The sequence below is a fragment of the Alexandromys fortis genome, unplaced genomic scaffold, assembly GCF_014885135.2.
Source record: "Alexandromys fortis isolate MF-2015 unplaced genomic scaffold, M_Fortis_MF-2015_v1.1 scaffold_118, whole genome shotgun sequence".
Classification (NCBI taxonomy): Eukaryota; Metazoa; Chordata; class Mammalia; order Rodentia; family Cricetidae; genus Alexandromys; species Alexandromys fortis.
In genome coordinates, this window is record NW_026068010.1 from 2,156,919 (window position 1) to 2,180,599 (window position 23,681).

At 47.5% G+C, this 23,681-nt stretch overlaps 1 protein-coding gene across 3 annotated transcripts in view; it reads left to right on the plus strand.

The window, feature by feature from the left end:
• Positions 1–23,681, plus strand: part of Mtus2 (microtubule associated scaffold protein 2) — a 368,119-nt gene that overhangs the window by 336,373 nt on the left and 8,065 nt on the right. For all 3 annotated transcript variants that reach the window (XM_050161972.1, XM_050161973.1, XM_050161974.1), the window contains 4 exons: positions 10,616–10,830; positions 15,506–15,611; positions 19,000–19,073; positions 22,333–22,431. In XM_050161972.1, coding sequence (XP_050017929.1) covers positions 10,616–10,830; positions 15,506–15,611; positions 19,000–19,073; positions 22,333–22,431 — 494 coding nt within the window. The remainder of the gene's footprint in view (positions 1–10,615; positions 10,831–15,505; positions 15,612–18,999; positions 19,074–22,332; positions 22,432–23,681) is intronic.

Genomic DNA, 23,681 nt, shown 5'->3' on the forward strand with positions numbered 1-23,681 from the left:
CACAAATATACACATATTAAAGGTAATAATAATAATAATAATAATAATAATAATACATTTGAAAGGCTTCTCAGCCTGGTCTCTCAGGATGATGCTTTACTGGAGCCATCATTCTGATTGGTTAAGCTCTGACCACTGTCATCAGCAGAAGCCTTTCAAATGCATTGATTAGCAAATTCACTGTGCTCTAGATTTTGAAATCTGCATTTTAGCACACTAAGAGTGCCTCTGGCTTCCAGGGAAACACCTGAACTACATTGGCTGGAGCCTGGTATAAAGTCACGTGGCCAGTTTATTAACTTGGGATGAGAAAGGCATCTCTTTATAGGCAGGTCTTCCTAGAAAGCTGAACAGCTCTTCAGAGGCTGGGCAGGGACTAGGTGAATTATTGCCTTGTAATCATGAATGGCACTGAGCTGAGAGGTCCTCGGGCAGCAGTCTGCCTGACTTCTTGTTCGTAAACCCTAAGTTCTTAGCCAGGAACCCTGGCGAAGCCAGGTGCAAGCATGTTAGAATCACCCGCACGCTTCCACAGACTGCCTGTGCCTTGGAAACTTCCAGCCATGATACGGTAGCTGCTACTGTGAAACCCATGGCACACAGTTATGAAATACACAAAATATAGGGGGCAGTGATTTCCAAGAATCCGGAAGAAAAGATGCATAGTGAGCCCCACCTCTCTGCCGAGCACCGTTCTTCAGACGTGGTCACTCATAGGGACTGTGGGCAGTGGCCACCGTCTCACTGGGCTGAGAAAGCAGATGTTAGAGTTCAGGGTGATGGAAGTGCTTAGAAAGGGTGGGGCAGGTCCTGGGAAGGCACACGGTGAGCCAGAGCTCCATTTCTTGAAAGGGTAGGTTGCACGTAGGCAGAGAGGCCTGCAGGGGGCGCTGCCACCACAGTAAGCGCTGAGGGAGCATCTAACCTGGAGCTTCTTTGCCTGACAAAGTGATTGGAAATTTTAGCCTTTTGCTTTATGACAATCCATTCTGGGGCATGGGGAGACAGCTTAGTCAGTGAAATGTTTGCCCTACAAGTAGGAAGACTGGAGCTTAAGCCTCAAAACTAAGATTAAAAAAAAAATGTAAGCTGAGTATGGTGGTATAACCATGACCCCAGCAGTGGCTGAAACAGTCAGATCCCTGAGGCTCAGTGGCCAGCCAGCCTAGCCTGCTTGACAAGATCCAAGCAAATGTCTCAAGAAAAAGGTGGCGAGGACCTGAAGGTACTATGTCCTCTGATCTCCATGAACACACACACACACACACACACACACACACAAACCCATCACTGAGAAAACAAATCCACTCTTTGACACCAGCACTCTTTGACCCTTTCTGAAGGTGATGCCCACACTGATCCTACTAGGTAATCCCACTTTGAAAGGCTTTACCAGCTCGACATGGCCAAACTCAGGAACAACCTGCTAGTTCATGAGAGTCAGAGACACACGCAGACCACCTTCCAGCCGTAGCAGAACCCAGCCAGTTCTCCACTGTTTAAGCGGCCTTCCTGGCACATGGCCACAGGAAGAAGGATTCTCTGGGTCTTCCAGCTGAGTGATCCTGGTGACCTACTACTTACTCAGTGTGGTAGCAGCCTCACCCAAAGACCTGTCTGACATGAAGAATCTCATGGCCCACCCCAGCTCATCCACAAACCTAATTAACTGATGTCTGCACTTCCCAAGGTCCACTGAGCTGGACCTTGCATATGACAATAAATCATCGTTGTTTTAGTGTCTTGCATATGACGATAAATCGCCCACCCAAGTACCAACCAGGTGCGGCTCTGCTTAGCTTATGAAATGAGGCGAGTTCAGGGTGGACTCCACAGTGCATGTTTCTGTTCTGCACCATGCAGCTGCAGCACGTGGAAATTGCTAGAAATGTAGACTCTTAGGTCTTGCCTCAAGCCTGCTGAATCGTAAACCAACCACGCTACTGAATGTGGGAACAACCAGTCTGTTTTAATGCCCCCCTCTTGCCCACCCTCCCGTGGTTCTGACTTGTGCTCAAGTTGTGAAAATCCCTGGCTCAAGACAGAACGGTGTAGTGATAACAAGCCAGGGTTTGAGATACATGCAGATTGGTGTGGACTGTGTGGTCAGCCTTTAATCACATACAGGATACCCAAGAAAATGGGGTCAGAGGCGAGCTTTACTTAGGTTCATGATCTCCGGGATTTTGGCCCATGATCTTCTGGCTGCATAGCTATGGGACATGCGGTGTGCAAAAAAGTCACGGTGACAGACGGGACTTGGCAGAACACTGTTGCTCATCTCAGGGCAACCAGGATAGAGAAAACGGGGAAGGGGCATCTAGCTGGCCTCACAGCCTACATTTTCAGCATCTCCCAGGAATGCCATCATGGAATGGCTCCATCAAGGGATTATGGGTGAAACCAGAGCCCTTGGGATCCAACAACTTCCCCAAAGCCCAGCCAAGGCATCCAAGGCTTTAGTATCCAAGAGTCTTGGTGGGAGGGGGGAAGGGGGACACTTCACACTCAGATCATAAAGGTCTTCTCGGGCCCATCTAGAAAACAGGAGCGTGAAGTCAGAGTTATGCCATCTTCCCAGAGCTGTGAGCTCGGTGACCCATTCCCCCAAGTACCTTGGACAGCGCCCAGCATACAGTGAGCACTCGGTACAGCACCCAGCATACAGTGGGCATTTAATACTTGTTTGCCACGATCTCACCCACAGACATTACCCTAGCTTCTAGACATTGTGCTATCTATGGGGTTCAGCGTGGTACCAAGTCATGACTGAGTTTTTCCGTTTGAGCCTCCCACTAGCCTAGGAGGGTGGTGTAAATCTCATCTTTCCATTGAGGGAATGAGACTTGGAGGGATTAATCCCCGACATGGGAAGATGCCCCAACAGTTGTCAGCCCACGCTGTTACACAACCCGTCCCCTTCTTCAGTGCCGCCATGAAGAAATGCTGTATCTATCTCAAGGTGTCACCTGGGGATCACAGAAGCCTACAATTTTTTCTTGCCTTCTGTTATTACTCTGGCCCTGTTCAGGACTGTGTGAAAGGGATTCACTACGATTCACCACCTGGACTCCCGAAGGTCTTGATTTTTCCTTAGTTGTCATTTGTGGTGGTTTGAATAAGGATGGCCCCCGAGACTCGAGTATTTGCCTGCTCGGTCTCTGGGGGTGGCAATGTTAGGAGGCGTGGCCTTGATGGAGCAAGTGTGTCACTGTGGGGGTGGCTTTGAGGTCTCCTATGCTCAGTGTGGCTCACAGTCTCCTTCTGCTGCCTGTGGATCAGGATATAGAACTCTCAGCTCCTTCTCCAGCACCATTCTGCCTGCTGGCTGCCATGCTTCTCCCTATGATGATAATGGACTAGACCTCTGAAACGATAAGCCACCTCAATGAAATGTTTTCCTTCCAGGTGTTTCCATGGTCGCAGTATCTCTTCACAGTCAAGGAATACTGACTAAGACACCCCTCCTGCTAGCCTCACACTCTACAGCTCTTTAGTGGCACCTTGCACTTGGCCATCAGTGACCCCAGTGAGGTGTGGCTTTGATCCAGCCAGACTCCATGCTAGATGCTTTGGGGACATGAATACATTTGTCCCAGTTACTTTTCTGTTGATGTGATTAAACGCTGACCTAAAATAGTTTGGGAAGGAGATCACAGTCCGTCATTTAGGAACATCAGGGCAGGGACTCAAGCAGGAACCTGGAAAAAGGATCTGTGTGGTCCCCATGGCTGCCTCAGTTTGCTTTGCCATTCAGCTCAGGCCCACCTGCCCAGGGGTGGCATCACCCACAGTGGGCTGGGTCCTCCCCTATCGACCATGAATCAAGAAAACGCCCCCAAAGACTTTCCCACAGGCTAATTTGATGGGGGCAGTTCTTCAGCTGAGGTTCCCTCTTCCCAGACTAAACCAGTTTCTGTCAAGTTGGGGGGGGGGGGAAGGCACACAATTAAACCCTGGCCTCAATCTCTGTGAGATGTAACCTTCATTTGACAGTTGACACTTACTTCTCAGTGTCCTCTCTGTCTGTCATGGTGACTGGAAGGTAGAGCCATCCGCATGTTAGCGGGAAGGTGGGGCTCCTAGAGAAACCCCCATAATGACGAAAGCAAGCGGGACTGTTCTATTCAGCGGGATGCTCCCTTGCAGTGTGGACTTGAGCCCATTGGCTGGACCAATCACCAGCTGCAGGTGATTTGCCTCAGACTACCCAGGAGGAGAAACCTGTTTCCTTAGGCAGCTCACCTAGCACTCTGCAGGAAGGGGTGTCCCGGCTTTGTTTAAAGTCACTGTGGCATTGTTCTGTGTGAGGGATACTGGCAGCCCAGCCAGCGTCCAAACAGGGCATTGAATGGACGATTCTGTTAGGATGGTAAATGGGAGCACGGGTTGGACTGTTGGTTCTTAGACAATAAACACACTCAGGGCTGGAGAGGTGACTCGGGGTTAGAACACAGGCTGTTCTTGCAGCTCCCTGGCACCCACAGGGTGCCTCACAACCAGCTGTGACTCCAGCTCTAAGGGGATCTGACACACTCACATGGCCATGCTCACACATAGATACACATGTACATGATCAGAAATAACAGTAAATCTCTAAAAATCAATAATATGTATTAAGTCATATACATGCATATGAGGAATCAATTATCTCTACCTACACAACGTACATGTATGCACACAGGCATACTCGGGCTGCTGGCATTGCCTGAATACCTTGCTTGCTCTGTGTGTATGTGTAATGTTAGTCAGTAGAAACAGTTCTATGTGGCCCGCTTTGTCCCTTGAGGCGTTTGAAGAGATGGGGACGCTGTGCCGAGCTGATGGGAAATTCATGCCTCTCAGGTGATACTAAGCTTTGAAGATTTTAAAATGGTAATTCTTCGTTCCATGTGAAATTTAAGATAGTAAACACACACACACACCTGCACAATGCACACACACATGCACACACACACATACCTGCACACTGCACACACACTTGCACAACGCACACACACACTTGCACAATGCACACACACACTTGCACAATGCACACACACACACACACACACATGTCATATGTCTGAGCAAACCTCACATCAGAGACGAGTCTCCCAAGCCCCATGGCGTACACTGACTGAACAGCCTGAGAAGCAGAAGAAAAAAGGGGAACCCGTCACCTTCAACACAGTAGTTTCCTCTCTAGCGGCACTTGGGTTCCTCACCAGCCTATTACAAACCGGGAATGCGGCCACATGAGCCATGAGATAGAAGACTAAATTGGTGATGTTCTGTGGAGTAGGGCCTCTGAAACCTGGAGGCTTTGAAAATGGTTGGGTCCAGGGAGGCATTTTCTAGAACTCAGGGGGTCCTTTCTCCCTGGTGAAAGGGGTCCAAAGTACATGTTCACCAGTGTTTAAAGTCATCAAAAGCTCTTCCTTCCTTCCTTCCTTCCTTCCTTCCTTCCTTCCTTCCTTCCTTCCTTCCCTCTTTCCTTCCTTCCTTTCTTTTTTTCAAGACAGTGTTTCTCTGTATCTTTGGAGCCTGTCCTGGAACTAGCTCTTGGAGACAAGGCTGGTCTCAAACTCACAGATCCACCTGCCTCTGCCTCCCGAGTGAGTGCTGGGATTAAAGGCGTGCGCCCCCACCGCCCAGCCTCAAAAGCTCTTTCTAAAAGGTATGTTCACTATGGAGATAAGTATAACCTGGGTCACTTATGGGTCAGATCTTTGAGGTCAGATGAAAAGGTTCACCTTCCGATGCCTTTACACGGGGTGGGGGGGGGGGGAATGAAGTAATAAATAACCAAGCACTTTTGCCACGCGAAACCATTAGCTTCCCTTGCAGAGTGTGGCCACAGAAAGCCCAAGGTATTGACATAGTGAGTTGTGTAAGCTGATGCCATAGAGATGCCTTTAAAAGTCTGGATACCCAAATTAAGTGGACAAAACAAAGGAGCAGGCTCCACGTGGAGACATCTGTAGACTGCCATTCTGTTTGTGCATGGTGTGTGACCAGTTCTCATCTGGACAGTGTGGTTTCTCTTTTTGAAAACTTTAAACCATCTCAAATCAATTTCCTCTTTCTTCCTCTGCTTGTAAACCATGCCTGTAACCCTCCCCTCTCTCCGAGATGTAACTTAGACACTCTGCAGTTACTGTTCCACAGGGGACCAGTCACCATCCCCTCGCTGACTTGCACATCTTAAAGAATGCGTTGAGTGACACAAAGCCGCTCTGTCTACTGACAGACTTCAAATCCATTGGGGTTTTTAGTTTTATGTCTGCTCCTTCTCCTAGCTCTTCTTCTGAAATACAAGACTAACAGGGTTGTTACTGCTCTCTAGGGTATCTCTGAGATACAGGTCACATGAGTAGAATCCAGCACCAACTAAGATGCCAGGGTAAGCGTCCATCTTGGTAGGGAGGTATGGCAGCTGGAGCAGGGAGCTGAGAGAGCACACCTTCAGCCATAGATTATCAAGAGAGAAAACTGGAAGTGAAGCAAACTAGACCCTCTCAAAGTCTTCCTCCAGGGACCTGCTTCCTCCAGCGTTACTGCACCTCCTAAAGGGTCCGTAGCACTTCCCCAGACAGTGCCCCAGCTGGGGATCAAGAGCGCAGATTCCAGAGCCTAAGGGGGACATCCCCATCGAAACTGCTGCATAATCCATGAAGCACACATGGATGTCAAGCGCTGCTGTTAGTGCTCATTTCCTGCATCTCTGAGAAGCAAATAATTCTGTGTAAAAGCACATTTCTCACTGTGATGGAAGCGTTCCTCCTTTGGGGGTATGTTTTGTAGGAAATTCAAATATCCAGGGCCGGAAAGGTAGTTCAGCAGGTAAGAGCACTAACTGCTCTTGCAGAGGACCTAGGTTCCATTCCCGGCACCCACATGGCAGCTCACAACCATCTGTCACTCCATCTCTAGGAGATCGGATGCCTCTTCTGGCTTCTGCAGGCACCAGGCACAAAGACATACATGCAGGCAAAACATCCATACCCAGAAATGTTTTAAAGTGGAAAAGACTAAACAAAGCAAAGTGACACACACGCGCCTGTCTTTTCAGTGAGTATCACGCAACCCTCTGGGGCGACACAGCTCATTATGGTAGGCACATGATGCTGAAACAGGAGGCAGAGAGTAGGGCAAGGAGTGGAGGTCAGATGTACCCTTCAAAGACACTTGGTGGCCAACTTCTGTCACACCTCCTAAGGACTCTAACCTCCCTCCCAAGATATCACTAGACCAAGAATAGAATGCAAAACCTGAGCCCATGGGAGATGTTTCAGATGCAAACCATAGCAAGGTCCGAGTGTGCAATGCAACCAATGTCCTTCTTTGATGTTAAGCTCAGGTGTGTGGGGGGGGGGCAGATGACTTTGAGAATCCCAACAGCTAGTGTTAATCACATCTAGCCCCCAGGCCAGCTGGGTCAGTGTCCTGAGGCTTCCTGGCCTCTGACCATTTTCCTTCTGCGCTTTCTCTCCTGGCTCCACTCTTCTCATCTGCTGTCTACAGAGTTTGCCCTTCCGGAGTCACAGTATTGCGAGGACTCCCGGGCGCTAGAGAGTGCACTCCACTCTATGACAGACTCTTCTCATTCAATCATCCAACCATTCATCTCCCCATCCCCCCTCTTCATCTCTCATCTGATCATCCAACCATTCATCTACCCATCCCCCTACTTCATCCTCATCCATCATCCAACCATTCATCTACCCATCCTTCCCCATGCTTCATCCCTCATCTGATCATTCAAGTCACCTGATGCCACTGAGCTCAGTGCCTGAACTCCAGACCTCCCCTGACCTCTTCTCCTTGTCTCATACATCATTTTCCATGCAGCTACCCAGAGTGGAAATCATTATTTCTTCCCTTCTGAGACTCTGGGAGCTGTTGCAGGAACATACCCATAATGCCATAGTGTAACCACAGGCCTTCATGATGTGCCTCAGCCTGCCCCTGGAACTTGACCTCCCTCCTCTAAGGATGCTGGTGCCCCATCAATGGCCTTTCTGTTCCTTAGTTGGACCAGAACTGTGCCTACCCAGGGCCTTTGCAAGTTCAGGTGGAAGGGAGGGAGCCCAGCTAGGGCCAAGCACTGCACAGGGAAATCATCAGCATCACTGGATCATGGATTAATTAATGTCCGTGTGAGGACTGACTTGCATCTCTGTCTACCTTAATTCCGTTCTCAGGAAGCCACGTTGGGCGCCATTTTGTAAACGGAGACTGCTTGTTTGTTTCCCGGCTGCACAGGCCCAAATAATCACACAGAAACTATATTTATTATAATACTGTGTGTCCGATGTCTCAGGCATATTTCTAGCTAGCTCTTATATCTTAAATTAACTGATTTCTATCAATCTGTGTATCACCACAAGGCTGTGGCCTACCGGTAGGTATCTTTCTCCTTCAGCAGCTACATAGCATCTCTTTGACTCTGCCTACTCTCTCCTCCTCTCTCCTTGGAATTCCCACCTTGCCCTATTCTGCACTGCAATAGGCTCAAAGCAGATTCTTTATTAACCAATAGTATTCACANTAATCTGTGTATCACCACAAGGCTGTGGCCTATCACTAAGGTTCCAGGGTATCTCTCTGACTCCATCTATCTCTCTATATATATCTTCCAGCCTGGCTATATTCTGCCTGCTATAGGCCAAAGCAGCTTTATTCATTAGCCAATAAAAGCAACATGTATACAGAAGGACATTCCACATCGGCTCCTCCTCTCTCTTTTAAGCTTAAGGCCTGCCCACGATGACATACTTCCTAAACCTCCTAAAGCTCCCCAAACAGTCTGGGGACCAAATGATTAAAGGTCTGAGAGTAGGGACATTCTCCTTCAAGCCACTGCGCCTGTGACAGCCTGCCTTCCTGCCCCTGTGCCTAAAACTGTGCTTGGCACTCAGCAGGTACTCCTTCAATGACTAGATATCTTTTGGGTGCTGGGGATGGACCCCAACACCTTGCACCTACTCTACCACTTAGCTACACCCACAGCTCAATATCCATCCAAAGGTTCCCTGCCTATCTGAGCACAGAATACAAAGGGCACTGGCCTTGCCCGCCTGTAAGGAAAGAGACGGGCAAAGGGTGACAGTTCTAGACACTGGAGGTTTAAGGAAGGTATGCCAATGCCTGGTCTCACCTCGGAGACATTATAATACTGATACATCATGGAGGTTATCCATGCTCCTGATTCTGCTGCAGACCTTGCCTTCACCTTGAACTAGTTAGGTCCATTCCCTGCTCTTTATAGTGGGGTGTGGACTGCCCAATAGCAGGGCTGTTGGGAGCATCAGTCCCTGTCTAGGTGAGGCAAGAATACATATGCCAGCTCCTGTTTACTCTGAGCCAGCTCTGACGCAGCCACGATGCCCTAGGAGCAGAGTGTGTCTCCAAGCACAACAGGTGGGCTGGTGGCTCTCCGACTTATTCTCCCTCTGTGAACACCTCAGACCTCATTTTTCGTCACTCCTTTTATGGTCTCCTCTTAATATCTTCGCCAAAAAGAAGAATTTAGGAAGAAAACTAAGTCGTTCGGGGCAGTGTGTCCCCCGAGGGCACTTTTCAGGTGCCATACCGCCCCCTGGTGGTCACAGATTTATTATTGGCTAACTATGGAATTTCAAGAAAGCATCAACCACTGGATGGTGACATCCGTAGTCTTTAAAACCTTGTAACTTCCACTCCGGAGAGCTCATTTTAATGAAAACGAACCCTGCATATGGGTGAATATGTTTGCTCTATTATCTGTAATATTATCTATACCAGCAAGTCTTGGAAACAAATGTCTAACAATAGGGACACAAGCTGTATCAGTAGAAAAACATTGGACCTTGACTGGGTCAATGTTAACAGTTCCGAGCACTGGGTGGCACCATTGTGTCCCAGATCTCCTGAGTGTGCTGGCCTTGTGGGTAAGTAGGGTCTACACACTAGGGAATTGGGGCATAAAGAGACAGCTAATAGGCATCTCATTCTCAAATTGTTCACGGGGAGAGAGTCTTTTGTGATAATATATTATGCTAAATTAGCTTTTGAGGTGTTTGTGGTTTCTCTAGTTGCTTATTTTTGAGACAGAGCTTCACTGTGTAGCCAGCCCTTGATGAACTGGACTAGACCTCGAACTCACAAAGATCCCCTGCCTCTGCCTCCAGGATGCTGGGGTTAAAAAGATGTGCCCCCACCCCTGGCTATGGCGTAGTTTTTATTTGTTTACTTCTTTTTTAAAAAAATATTTATTTATTTGTTTGTTTGTTTATTTATTATGTGTATAGCATTCCTTCCATGTGTGCCCACAAGCCAGAAGGGGGCGCCAGGTCTCATTATAGATGGCTGTGAGCCACCATGTGGTTGCTGGGAATTGAACTCAGGACCTCTGGAAGAGCAGTCAGTGCTCTTAACCACTGAGCCATCTCTCAAGCCTTTAATCAGTTTTTGATGCTGGGAGTGGAACTCGGGGCCTCGTCGTGCCAAGCCAAGCACTCTACCGCTGAGTTACACTCCCCACCCAGCGATTCCTGTTTCAGTTTTATTTTTGAAAGCCTCAGGTGGGCTCACAGTGGGTCATCGCAGCGTCTGCTCCCCACATTACTAAAGAGCTCCTTGCTCCCTGCAGCCTTCAACACCGCCAAGTGTGAGAAGCTGCAGAAGGAGAAGGAGGCGCTGGAGAGGCGGTTCGAGGAGGAGCTGAGGAGGCTGGGCTGGCAGCAGCAGGCAGAGGTGCAGGAGCTTCGGGAGCGGCTTCAGCAGCAGTTCCAGGCCGAGAGCGCACGCCTGCGGGCGGAGCATCAGGACCAGCTGCTGCGCATGCGCTGCCAGCACCAAGAGCAGGTGAGTTGGCTGGCTGTTCCGCACAGGTGATGGGAGAAGAGCCTGAGGCACTTGAGAAAATGGGTCAAGTTCACTCTCCAACCTCCTTCTGGCTCTCTCTCTGCACCCTGTGTCTAGAATGCTGTTTCTGCAGACACCATGGCACCCTCTCCTCCTTCTAGGTCTATAATTAGTTCTCTGTGAGAACTTACCTGAGATTGCAGTTTTACACATGACCCATATTGGTCATCTGTTCTTCGCATATTCTCTGTGGGCAAACCTGTGCATAGAACAGGTTCTGCACCAGCCACTACTTCCAAACTTGATGTACGCGGACTCCATCACCCTGCCAGATGCCGGTTCTATCCCCATTTTACAGGTAAGAAGACAGAGTCCCAGGGTTAAGTAAGACACCCGAATTCTGTCGCATGGAGTGTGAGCAGAGGGTACTCATCTTCTTTGAAGACCGCACTGCTCATCAGCTCATCCCACAAAACTCATCCTAAAAATCCCCCATTTTCTTTAAAAAGTCATCCTCGTGAATGGAAGGTGAGTGGCAGGAACAGCGCCCCATGAGGAGTTTGAACAGGCAGAGGCCACTAAGCCTATCACCTTCTGTTATGTCTCCTTAACCCGCCCACCCAGCCAGCTCTATTTGCCCGGCAGGAGAATACAGTCTACACAAACAGAATGAGCCCCCAGGGCATGTCTGGCACAGGAGACCTTGTGCTGAGAAGAGACGGTACGAGGAGACGTGGGTCTCGGGAACACTGCCTTTTAGGCTGAAGGGAGGCTACAGTGGGAACCCGATGGAGTCGGTCTGGAAGCTCCAGCTCGGCCTGCCACCACGTGCTCTGGGCCAGTGTCTAGGAGACTGGGGTGAAGCAGGGGGCTGGGCTCCCGGTTGGTGGGCGGGTACAGGAGGGAGTAAACACGGGCTGGCTCTCTCTGGCTCCTCTGATGAGGATGCGCAGCTGGGATGGGGGCAAATGGTAGTTTAATCTGGTTTGAGGTTAATGAGAAAATGAGCGCACGTGATGCTCCATTCAGAATACATCTTCTGGAAGTGAGTCGCCAAAGCCCCAGTTAATTGCCTCTGGCACGTGGCTAAAAGCAAAGCCCAGGACTCCATCCTTGCTCGCCTTAGGCAGCAGCTTTCCTCCCCTTGGTGTCGCTGTACCCAGCCCCGCTGAGTAGCAAGCTGACTCCAGAACGGAGTCCTGCTACAGGGAATAGCTGTTTCTCCAAAGGGCTGGTGCCATTTGGTGGGTGACCTGGCAGCCTCCTCCATGGAAGAGCCCCGAATCCCAACTCTGTGAAGGGGGCAGACGGTAGACAGCAGTGGTCTCACGGGGCTCTACCGAAGGTTCTAGACAAAAAAGAAAGCTCTTCAGGCAACAGAAGCTTTCTGCATTGGTTATCTTTCTGTTGCCGTGATGAAACGCAGTGCCGAGAAACCAGCTTATGGAAAACAGAGCTTATTTTGGCTTACAGTTTCGGTGGTAAGATTCTGTCGCAGGAAAGTCAAGGCAGCAGACAGCAGGCAAGATGGCAGGAGGAGGGAGCTGAGAGTTCATATCCTCACCTGTAAACAGGAAGCAGAGGGTGAGCTGAAAATGACGCGAAGCTGTAAACTCTAAAACCCCACCCCCGGTGACCGACCTCCTCCAGCAAGGCTTCATTCGCCACCTAAACATCCCCAAACGCTACCTCGAACCCAGGACTCAGCATTCAAGTATGGGAGCCTATGGGAGCCGTTTCTCTTTGAAACCGTCCTGCTTGCCCCTGGCTGACAGTGGAGGATAACCTTTCTCTGATTTTGTCAATTACAGTACATTAACCCATCTCTTGTGCCCTTTGGGAAAACAGGTCTAAATTCGAGCAAATATCTTCCGAGGGTTTTGACGTCTTCTCAGGCTGAGCTTTCCTACTTCATGTCTGTGAGCCCCTGCTCTGCAGAAACTGGTACCATAGGAAGAGAAGCCATAGATATTAATCGCTGACAGGAGAGAGGGTGTCCACACTAGGCAGAACCATTTTCTGCCTAAGGGGGGGGGCTTTAAAATCACAAAGAGACGTGAGACCGAAATTACCGAAGAGCAAGCATTTGTTGAAATGGTAGCTCATAGGATTCCATTGATATCTTTCTGAATATTCCGGCCATTCCCTTAATTCCATATGGCTCGTTGGAATTAGAAAGTCAGTATTTCATTCATAAAAGCACCTCCCAGAGGCTGAAGGGGACATCATCCTTACTGTGTTGACGGTAGTAATCCCTCAACACTAAATCACAGATGTGCCTTGGCTGCCGACATAATGGACTGTTACCAGCTGAGCCGTATTTACCACAGGGACATCGATTCTTCTGGAAGTTTATCTTTGTATCTACCTTTCTTTTCTGAAGCTCCTCGTAGAAATTTGTGTAAGAGATCAGTAGTATAGAGTCCCACCAAGGTCCGAGGAAAGGGTTTCTCTTTACACCTGGGTGCATAAGAACCGTGCCTCTAGACAATATGTGGTGTTTATTTTTTTTACAGAGAGTGCTGTGACACTTTTAGTGGAACAGAAAGGGAAGAGTATGTGCCTATGTGTGTTTATGCGCACTGTTGTGCATACAGAGACTAGAAGAGGGCTCTGGTCCCCCCTAGAACTGACATTATAGACAGTTGCGAGCTGCCTGCTGTGGGTGCTGGACAACGAACCAAAGTCCTCTGTTAGAACAAGAAGTGCTCGGAACACCTGAGCCATCTCTCCGGTCCCCTTTGTTTCAACCAATTGCTTGTTTTATTTTGCCTCACACTGAGAGGTTTTAGACAGAAATCCCATTAGAACCTGCTGCCAACAACTGGGTGATTAAACCCTGTTCTAGTCATCCCCACTTCTGAGTGATTCAGAGCGCAGAGCCACAAGTGGTTTGAGTCTCAGGTCACTTTGATCAACAATGCCCAGTCTTGTAGTGACATGATGCTGCCAGGTCCACGTTATCACTGAGATGTTGTAAGCTCCTTGTTGGCTCTGACCAGTGATTTTCCTGTTTTAAGAAATAATAATTTGTGACGGGGGGAGGGGGGTGGAGGGAGAGAGAGAAAGAGAGAGAGAGAGAGAGAGAGAGAGAGAGAGAGAGAGAGAGAGAAGAGACTATCCTAGGAAGGTTGCCTATTGGTAGAAAAGCTTAGAAAAGCTGTTCATAACCCCTTTGGGCAGTCTCATATCAGATACCCTGCATATCAGATGTTTACATTATAATTCATACAGTAGCAGCTTACAGTTATGAAGTAACAATGAAATAATTTTATGGCCTGGTCTGAGGAACTGTATTGAAAAGTTGAAGTATGGGGGGGGGGTGTTGAGAACCACTGTGGAAGAGTATTTGCCTACCATAAACAAAGATGATTTGTTCCCTGACACCAGAGACAGACAGACAGCAGACAGACAGACACGGAGATTATTCCAAATGGAAATTCACTCATTGTTGGAATGTGAAATGTCCCCAGTTCCTCTGGTGTAAAACTCCTGACTGCAGCTGATGCAGCTATTTTGAGAAGTGATGGAAGGGCCTAGAGCCCTCAGTGCTCAAGAGCTCTGACTGCTCTTGCAGAAGACCAGAGTCCCATCGCCAGCATCTGCATCAGGCAGCCCACGACACCTGTAACTCCAGCTCCGGGGAATCTGGTGCCTTCTGCATATACCCACATACAGACACATACACGCACACACTAATAAAAATAAAATAATTTGGGACTGAAGAGATGGCCCAGTGGTTAAGAACACTGGCTACTCTTCCAGAGAACCTGGGTTCAGTTCCCAGAACCCACAAGGCCGTGCACAACTGTCTGTAACTCCAGTTCCAGGAGATCTGACACCCTCATACACATATATACAGGCAAAAGCCCAGTGTACATTAAATAAATAAATCTATAAAAAAAAAAAAAAAGAAGAAGGAACCCTGACTAATTTTCCAGAGGAGCCGTGCCCAGTCTCAGCACCTAGGTGGAGCTGCTCACAACCCCTTGTTCTTGGGGGAATCTAATACCCTCTATGGCCTCATACTGCACACATGCCCACCCCCACCCCCAACACGTGTCAAACCTAAGCCTTTGTTTCCTCATCTGCAAAATGGGCATAGAAATGCCTACCGCCTAAGGGTGGAAGGGGTAGGTGCTCACTGAGAGCTTAGGAGCGAGTCGTTCCCACTCACCTGACACTGGGACACCTTGAGAGGAGGCATGGAGAACTCTTACTGCCCCATCACTTCCTGGCAGGGTGAAGGAAGAACATGATGGAGTGGTCCAGGACTCTGCAGAGGTGCCTGGGACAGTCCTTCCGGGGTGGAGCTTATTTGTTTGTTTGATTGCTTTTTGTTTTTTGAGACAGGGTTTCTCTGTGTAGCCCTGGCTATCCTGAAGCTAGCTTAGTAGACCAGGTTGGCCTTGAACTCACAGAGACCCATCTGTCTCTGCCTCCCAAGTGCTGGGATTAAAGGTGCACACCACCACTGCCTGACTGAGTTGAGTTAGGTTGTGGCACTTTGGTACTAGACTGGGGGTGCCAAGCATCCCCGCTGAGTAACTTGTCTTTGGCAGGACTGCTAGCTTTGTCATCTTACTGAGCTGCACCTATGGTATCCCAGCAGCAAAGATGATCCCGACAGCCACCCCAGCTCTCTGGATAACCAGTAACCATGCCTTTCCTTCAGGTGGAAGACATCACTGCCAGCCACGAGGCTGCTCTGCTGGAGATGGAAAACAACCACACGGTTGCCATCACGATCCTGCAGGATGACCATGACCACAAAGTTCAAGGTATCTACGAGCCATGAGCAGCAGGCCAGAGTGGCCATGCTGAGCTCCTCTGGCGGCAGAGCAAAGGATCCCTCCTTTCCTTCTTTTCTGTCCTTTTTTTCCATTTCTACTGAAGCTTTTGTGTTCATTCCCATGAGGAGAAGAAATAGCAAGGCTTCAGGCAGGGCTGGGGAGCTTGGCTAGCACATAGTAGGCACAAGGTTCTATCCCCAGGCCCGTGTCTAAAGCTTTATGAATCCTCGTGCTTACCTCTCTCCTCTAGAGGAGTTCTGTAAACCTTGAGGGAATATTAAAAATCCCCATGAGATTCTAACCAGCCTGAATTCCTCCTTTTGCTTATTTTTCCCAGTCAGCTGGTTGTTCAACTATCTATTAAAAGGAATAAAAGTTAGCATTGAATCAATATATTTTCAATATGAGAATTTACTTTGGAATTTTTTATTTATTTATTTATTTATTTATTAATTTATTATGTACACAATATTCTGTCTGTGTGTATGCCTGCAGGCCAGAAGAGGGCACCAGACCCCATTACAGATGGTTGTGAGCCACCATGTGGTTGCTGGGAATTGAACTCAGGACCTTTGGAAGAGCAGGCAATGCTCTTAACCTCTGAGCCATCTCTCCAGCCCCCAATTTTTTCTTTTTTTAAAATAGTCTTTCTAACCACAAACTGGCTGTAAAGTATTTGATGTTCATCTGTCTCCTCCCTCAAGCACCTTTGCCAAAAACCAAACGGGAGACAAGAAAAGAAAGGGCCCCAAGAACTGGTCCAGTACACCTTAAATTACACATCTGTCCCCTCGGCTGCACTCTGAAATGACCTGGAGACTTTAAAAGGCAATGGCATGTAGACCCTGCCTCCAAAATTCCAGACTTTCCAAAACTCTACTATGCAGCGGGAGTCGAGAAGAATCACCTTAAAGAGCAAGGACGGAGTATCATGACTTTGTAATAAAGAAATGCATTGTGGGAAGCCAATATTGTATAGTAAGCAATAATATTTGTTCTCCATTCCCTTGGGGTGTTGGGACCCCCCCCCAGAAGTGCTCATTCCCAAGCTACAGACACAGTCCCTCAGGGGAGGGGCTTTGGATGTATGGATTCTGTAAATTGCGATGGACCTGCTCTCTTTTCCCCTTGTATTTTCACACGAATAAGCCTGATCAATTTTTTTTTCTGACCAATGAAGTCTTGCTCTAGACACCCCATCCAAAGCCTTTGAATTGTTATGTATGAAGTTGTGATGGTATGAATCTATATAATAGGAGCTTAAAATTCATTTTGATATGTAGGTGATGGTCTCAGTGGCCAATAAAACTAATAGTACACAGAGGCAAATAGACCAGAAGGCCAATTCATATAGTCAGTAAAACTGGGGGATGAACAGATGGTTTGGTGGTTAAGAGCACTGGCTGTTTTTGCAGAGGAGCCAGGTTCAGTTGCCAGCACCCACATGATAGTTCACAACTATCTGTAACTCTAGTTCTTTTGGCCTTCCTGGGCCCCAGGCATGCACATGGTACACATACATACATGTAAGCAAACACTCACGCACAAAATACAATAAACTTAAAAAAATAAAGTCAATAAAATAAACACAAATTTTATTTTTCCAGAGATGAAAACTTTGGCTGTGGAAACTAGATTCTTAACAGCCCTCATCACCATAAAGATCTGTGCTCATGGAAACTACATGGATTTCTCAGTTACAACTCCTAGTGACCCAAATGGTAATTGTTGGTATCCAGGACTCTCTTGTTCCAAAAACAGGATCCAGGCTGATAAAGGAGACTATCACCCTTCTAGTCATACCACAAAAACAAATTGCTGGTCTACCCAGGATAAGATGGGCTTTACCCAGATAAGACTCTTCCTGTCTAGAGGGGTCAGAATGTATTTTCTTAATACCTACATCACCTACATCATCACCTACGTCAATCACCTACATCACCTACATCATCACCTACATAACCTTCATAATTACCTACATCACCTACGTCAATCACCTACATCATCACCTACATCACCTACATCATCACCTACATCATCACCTACATCATCACCTACATCATCACCTACATCATCACCTACATCATCACCTACATCACCTACATCATCACCTACATCATCACCTACTTCACATACGTCATCACCTACATCATCACCTACATCATCGCCTACATCATCACCTACATCATCATCTACATCATCACCTACTTCACCTACATCACCTACATCATCACCTACATCATCGCCTACATCATCACCTACATCACCTACATCATCACCTACATCATCTACATCATAACCCATATCACCTACAACATCACCTACGTCAATCACCTACATCATCACCTACATCAATCATCTACATCACCTACATCACCTTCATTATCACCTACATCATCTACATCATAACCCATATCACCTACATCATCACCTACATAACCTTCATCATTACCTACATCACCTACATCATAACCTATATCATCTCCATCACCTACATCATAACCTATATCATCTACATCACCTACATCATAATCTATATCACCTACATCATAACCTACATCATAACCTACATCATCACCTACATCATCACCTATATCACCTACATCATCACCTACATCATAACCTACATCATAACCTATATCACCTACGTCACCTACATTATAAGCTATATCACCTACATCATCACCTTCATCTGCATAATGTATAAGTTATTTCCTGGATGTGACTTTACACAGAGCAGAGTTATCCCAAAACTCCTGAGAGAGACAGAGCAGTCAACCTTTCCTTCAGGTCGAATGTCTTATAACCAGTCTTTGTTCAAGCAAATTCTGGGGATCCCTAGTCTGCACAGTATGACCCAGAGACCACTAAGATGTCTTTGTTGACTCAGCACTGATCCCTCAAGCACACTGTGAAGCTGGCATGGTTGGCAAGATGTCATCTCCAATTGCTGAGTGAAAAGCTCCTTCCTCAGCCTGACATGGATGCTTTGAAGCCAGGAAAGCCAATCCTGGGGACGGAGGAAAACAACTGTTTCACTGTTAGGAAAGGTGGGACATTCAGCTGGTGCTGCTGACAGAGGTTCTCACATGGCCTCACATGCCGCATACCCAAGTACGTGTGCACACGTACTGGTGAACACGCATGTGCTTTCTCTCATCTCTCTTCCGGTCACTTCTTTCTTTCTCTCACAAACCACATTCCGATCGCCACAGCCGACTTCCGACGAGCAGAAGAAACCTTGACTCTGCTGTAGCCGTCCATCATCTGTGTACCCCAAGTCACGTGTCCTCATCTGCCCAAGCAGCCTTGTTCTGTGCTTCTCAGAAGAAAGGTCCACTTCATAACGATGTGATTTCTTCTTCCTTCTTTCCAGAACTGATATCTACCCATGAATTTGAGAAGAAGGAACTGGAAGAAAACTTTGAAAAACTGCGTCTGTCGCTACAGGTTTGTGGCTCCTTTGTTCCCTTGACTGGTGAAGAGGTCTCAGCACTGTGCTCACTGGCTAGCATTTATCTGACACCCACTGTGTACTCGAATATGGAAACATATCCCCCATCCTTTAGAATCTGATCCTCCCCTGACAGAGCTGTGGAAAAAATATAAAAGCACCAAGAAGCCACTTGTGCCTAGTGAATAATGCAGAGAATGCTAATGAAGTTAATGAAGCATTTGCTGTGTCGGGGGTACCTGAAAAGTGGGGTGGGGGTGGGAAGAGAAACTTCTAGACGCTAATAATGTTGCAAAGGTCAGAATTGCAAAGGTTAGACCACATCCTGGCAGGTTTTTTTTTAATAAATTGCAAATATATTTATTACAATTTACAGATTAGTTAATAATTATATACAAATATAATCTGAGCTATAAAATCTCCACTAGTTACATTTAAAATCATTGATCTGAAGAAGCCAACTCAAATCTTGTTCCCAAACTTAAAATTTATTTACCACAGGTTTTTACAGATATATTGTAGCTTCTGGGTTTGTGCTTTTATGGAATTCCGAATGTGTGAATGAGTTTGTCTCTCCATTTTTATCTGTTTTGTGTTTGTTTGTTTCATCTTTTCCTTCGGTTTGTTTGTTTTTGTTTTTATATCCCATTTTTTGTGTATGTTTTATTTTATTATTATACCTCAGATGCCAACTTGTTTTCTAATGAGAGTCAGAAAAGGTGTGGACCTGGATGGGAGGTAGGGCAGAACTAGGAAGAGGAGAGAGAGAACTGTAATTAGGATACATTATATTTAAAAATCTATTCCCAACGAAAGAGAAAAAATAAACAAAAGCCATTTATGTCATTTCTGGTCAGAATCCAGGTAGAAGGAGATAATACTTTCTAGGCATTTGTTTCATCTTTAGTTAACTATGCAAAGGAAAAAAAGGAAAAAGCATCAAGGGGGAGATAGAAAAGGATATGTAGAATCAAAGAGGGTGTGGAATAGGCTGTATTAAAGGGATAACTTAAGATAGTCATGGTTGGTAGTTATGGTGATTTGAAAGAAAAAATCCTCCAAAGGGATATTAGGCAATGTGGCTTTATTGGTGTAGGTGTGGCCTTGTAGAAGGAAGTGTGTCACTGTTGGGTGGGCCTTGAGGTGTCCTTTGCTCAAGCTACAGTCAGTGTGGAAGAGAGTTCATTTCCTGTTGCCTGCAGACCAAGATGTAAAAATCTAAGTTCCTTCTCCAGCACCATGTCTGCCTGCATGCCACCATGTCCCACCGTGGTGATAATGGATTAAACCTCTGCCACCCCAATTACATGATTTCCTTTATAAAAGTTGCCATGTTCATGGTGTCTCTTCACAGCAACAGAAACCTTAACTAAGACAGAAATGTGTATGAAAATGCTATAGTGAAACCCATTCTTTTGTATGCTAACTTACAAAAAAATAAAAGAACAAATCTCAAACCTGTAATCTGTAGAAAAGTTTCTCAATATGCAGTCAATTCCCAGTGGTAACCTACTGTGACATAGGCAGCATTAAGATCCTGGGGGACATAGTCGGGATCCAGAAACTCGAGTAGAAAGTTTTTTCAGTATTAAAAGGGAAGCTAATCAAATAAAATAGCACTCTTGGGCCACTGTGGCTATCTAGTGTCACGCTAATTGAGTTGGCACTGAGCGGGCGCTCCCCTTTACCCCAGGCGTGTGCTTTGCAAAAGGTAGTCTGATGCCTTAGTAAAACGCTGGATGGAATCAACAGGAGGCCTATGATACAGGCTCAGAGCGACAGATCGTCCACATTCTCTGAGAAAGTGTCTTCAATATGCCCAAACTTGCTGACTCTCTGAAGAGTCTCCTGGGGTGCTGGTTTACGTTTGTTTCATGATGTGAACAACGCATGACTTCCAAGTCATAGAAACAGGAATCTGAACGCTGTCTAGGCCACTTCTCCTCTGGAAGGCGCAAGTAATGGCATCTCACGTAGAGGCACTTAAGGTGTNAAGAAATGTCTTTAGGTAACTCCTAAGAAGTATGGCGAGGGAGTCAGATAGCACCAGACATTTTGTAGTCCATTCTGGAAGGTGAAGGCAATGGTGACGTAGCCCAGTGCTGACCCACGGGAGCTTCTTCAAAACTGACGTTTGACTCCTTGGCTCATATGAACGCAAACTTCTACTGGCATCCGTATGGTCCCCACGTGCTTTTAGTGGCAATATGGGGACTTTTGCTTCTTAAAAATGAAAGACAAGTGACTGGAAGAAAGAAAAGAGAGGAAAAGGAACCTGCCCAGGGAAGTGGGGAAACCGAGGCTCTCTGCCATGGTGAAGGAAGGAAGTAGCCCTGTGGGCTGGCACACGCATGGGGCTGTCATGCAAAATCACCTCATTTTCAAGTCCTGGCTCTTTCTGATCACTGGCTGAGTCGTGTCTCTTGCAGAAGCGTTCATGACAGCCCTTGGCCCCTGTGTTTTAACCCAGCAGAAATGGAGCCATTAAGGGGACTTGTGGGAAGAGGTGCTGTTTAGTCACGGAGAGTTCAGAGCCACCAGCAAGCACCCTTCTTGTGCTGTGGTGACATCACTGTCACCGTGGCTGAGAGGATCTCCTTAGCCACATTTGCTCGGAAGATCACCAGGAGCCCAGTGTACCATAGGCATGTACACACAGACCACGGCCACAAGGCGGGGCTGCTTGCTGGTCTAGTGGGGAGAGAACTCAACTGGAGGAGAATGGGTGGCTCCCCTCATAGAACAGCCCAGCTCTGAAGTCAGAAAGATGCGTTGAGGGTCAGCAGTGAGCCTGGAATGAGAGGATCCTGGGCAAAGGCAGCCGGTCCTCCCTTCCACGTTCTAGTCGGCTTTCTGTTGCTGTGAGAAAACACTGACCCAAAGCATCTTGCAAAGGAAAAGGTTTCTTTGGCTGACAGGTTAGAGCCCATCATTGAGGGATGCTGAGGCAGGAGCTCAAGGCAGAAAGCTGGAGGCAGGAACTGATGCAGAGACTGTGAAGTAGTACTGCCTTCCTTATACAGCCCAGAGCCATCCAGAACCATCCGCCTTAGGGATGGCTCTGTCCACAGTGGGCGGGGCCCGTCCATGTTCATCATCAATAGAGAATACCATGCGATCCAATGGAGGCAATTCATTTGAAGTTCTCTCTTCCCAACATGTATCAGGGTGATAAAAACTGACCTGCCCCTGCTGCCCAACCCCTAGTGTCCATCCATGTGGCCCCAGGGGAACATCTCTTGTTGTCACTTGCAGGACCAGGTGGACATGCTGACTTTTCAGAGCCAGTCTCTGCGGGACAGAGCCCAGCGCTTTGAGGAAGCCCTACGGAAAACCACAGAAGAGCAGCTGGAGGTAGCCATCACTACCTGGGCCTCCTAGTGGGTGGGGACATGAACTGGCTTCCCCTGCAGTCTTGCCTAGGGACGAGGCCGCCACACTGACAGCTGCGGCTGCAGAGGGCGCTGGTCCCAACTGCATTAAGATGTGTATGCAGTGCCTGTCAGCACTTCTCCCCGAGACAGACCATGACCATAGGTTTCTCCAGCAACCTGCTCTTCCTGCCAAAACCCACAGCGCTCGTCAGGCAGGGTCCCTAAGTGCCTGTGGTGTAAACGCCTCTCTGCCTGGAGACAGAGCACTCTGTGCTTCTCCAAATGTGTTTTAGGCTGGCGCAGGACAGGACCTACTAAGGTGTGAGTTATGAGGTCAAAGGTTAACTTTTTTCAAGAATAACTAGCAAACCTCCTAACATCTGATGCAGTGTTGGAGAGAGGCGAAGGTTGAGGATGAGCATCTTCTGCTGAAATACCATACTGTGTTTTATCCTGTGGTGTCATAGATTGAAGCTAGGGCTTCACGTGGGCAAGACAAGTGCTCTTCCACTGAGCCAAATCCCTAGCCCCCTTCCCGCTCTTTCCCATATAGAGACAGAGTCTCATGAAATTGCCTAGGTTGCCTTTGAACTTTCCACCCACCCCTCTGCCTCTGCCTCTTTGAGGGCCTAGGATTACAAGCCCAAACTGCCACAGATAGCTTGAATTTTTTTTTTCAAGATTTTCTCCTGAAATTCCAATTCCAACCAATGTCCTGCCTTTTTACTGCTTACATCCACCGACCCTAACATGTCATTCTCATAAATGGCTTTTAAAACAGAAAAGAGTATCTTTAATACAATGAGCATGTTAAATGTCCTTCAACATTTATTATTGTTAGACTTCATACCTGAGTACTGTATTTTTATCATTAAATCCACACTCTTTCCCCTCCAACTCCTCCATGCTCCCCTCAACTTCATGACCTCTTCTTTGATTACTATTGCGACAAACACACAGACAGTCCAGACAGACAGACAGAACCTGAGGAGTCCATCTAGTGTTGCTCACAAGCACATGTGATTGGGATTGGATGACCTGTCAGGGGGCGTGTCCCTGGGGAAGACTGATGCTCCCCCCTTCCGTAGCCATTGGTTGCCCATAGCTCTGCACCTAGGGATGGGGCCAGGCGAGAGCTCCCCAATCCACACTGCTTTACTTGGCTTATGTTGTATGCATGAACTCATGGGACTACTCACGGGCACAGGTGGGACATGTGAGGCCCCAGAG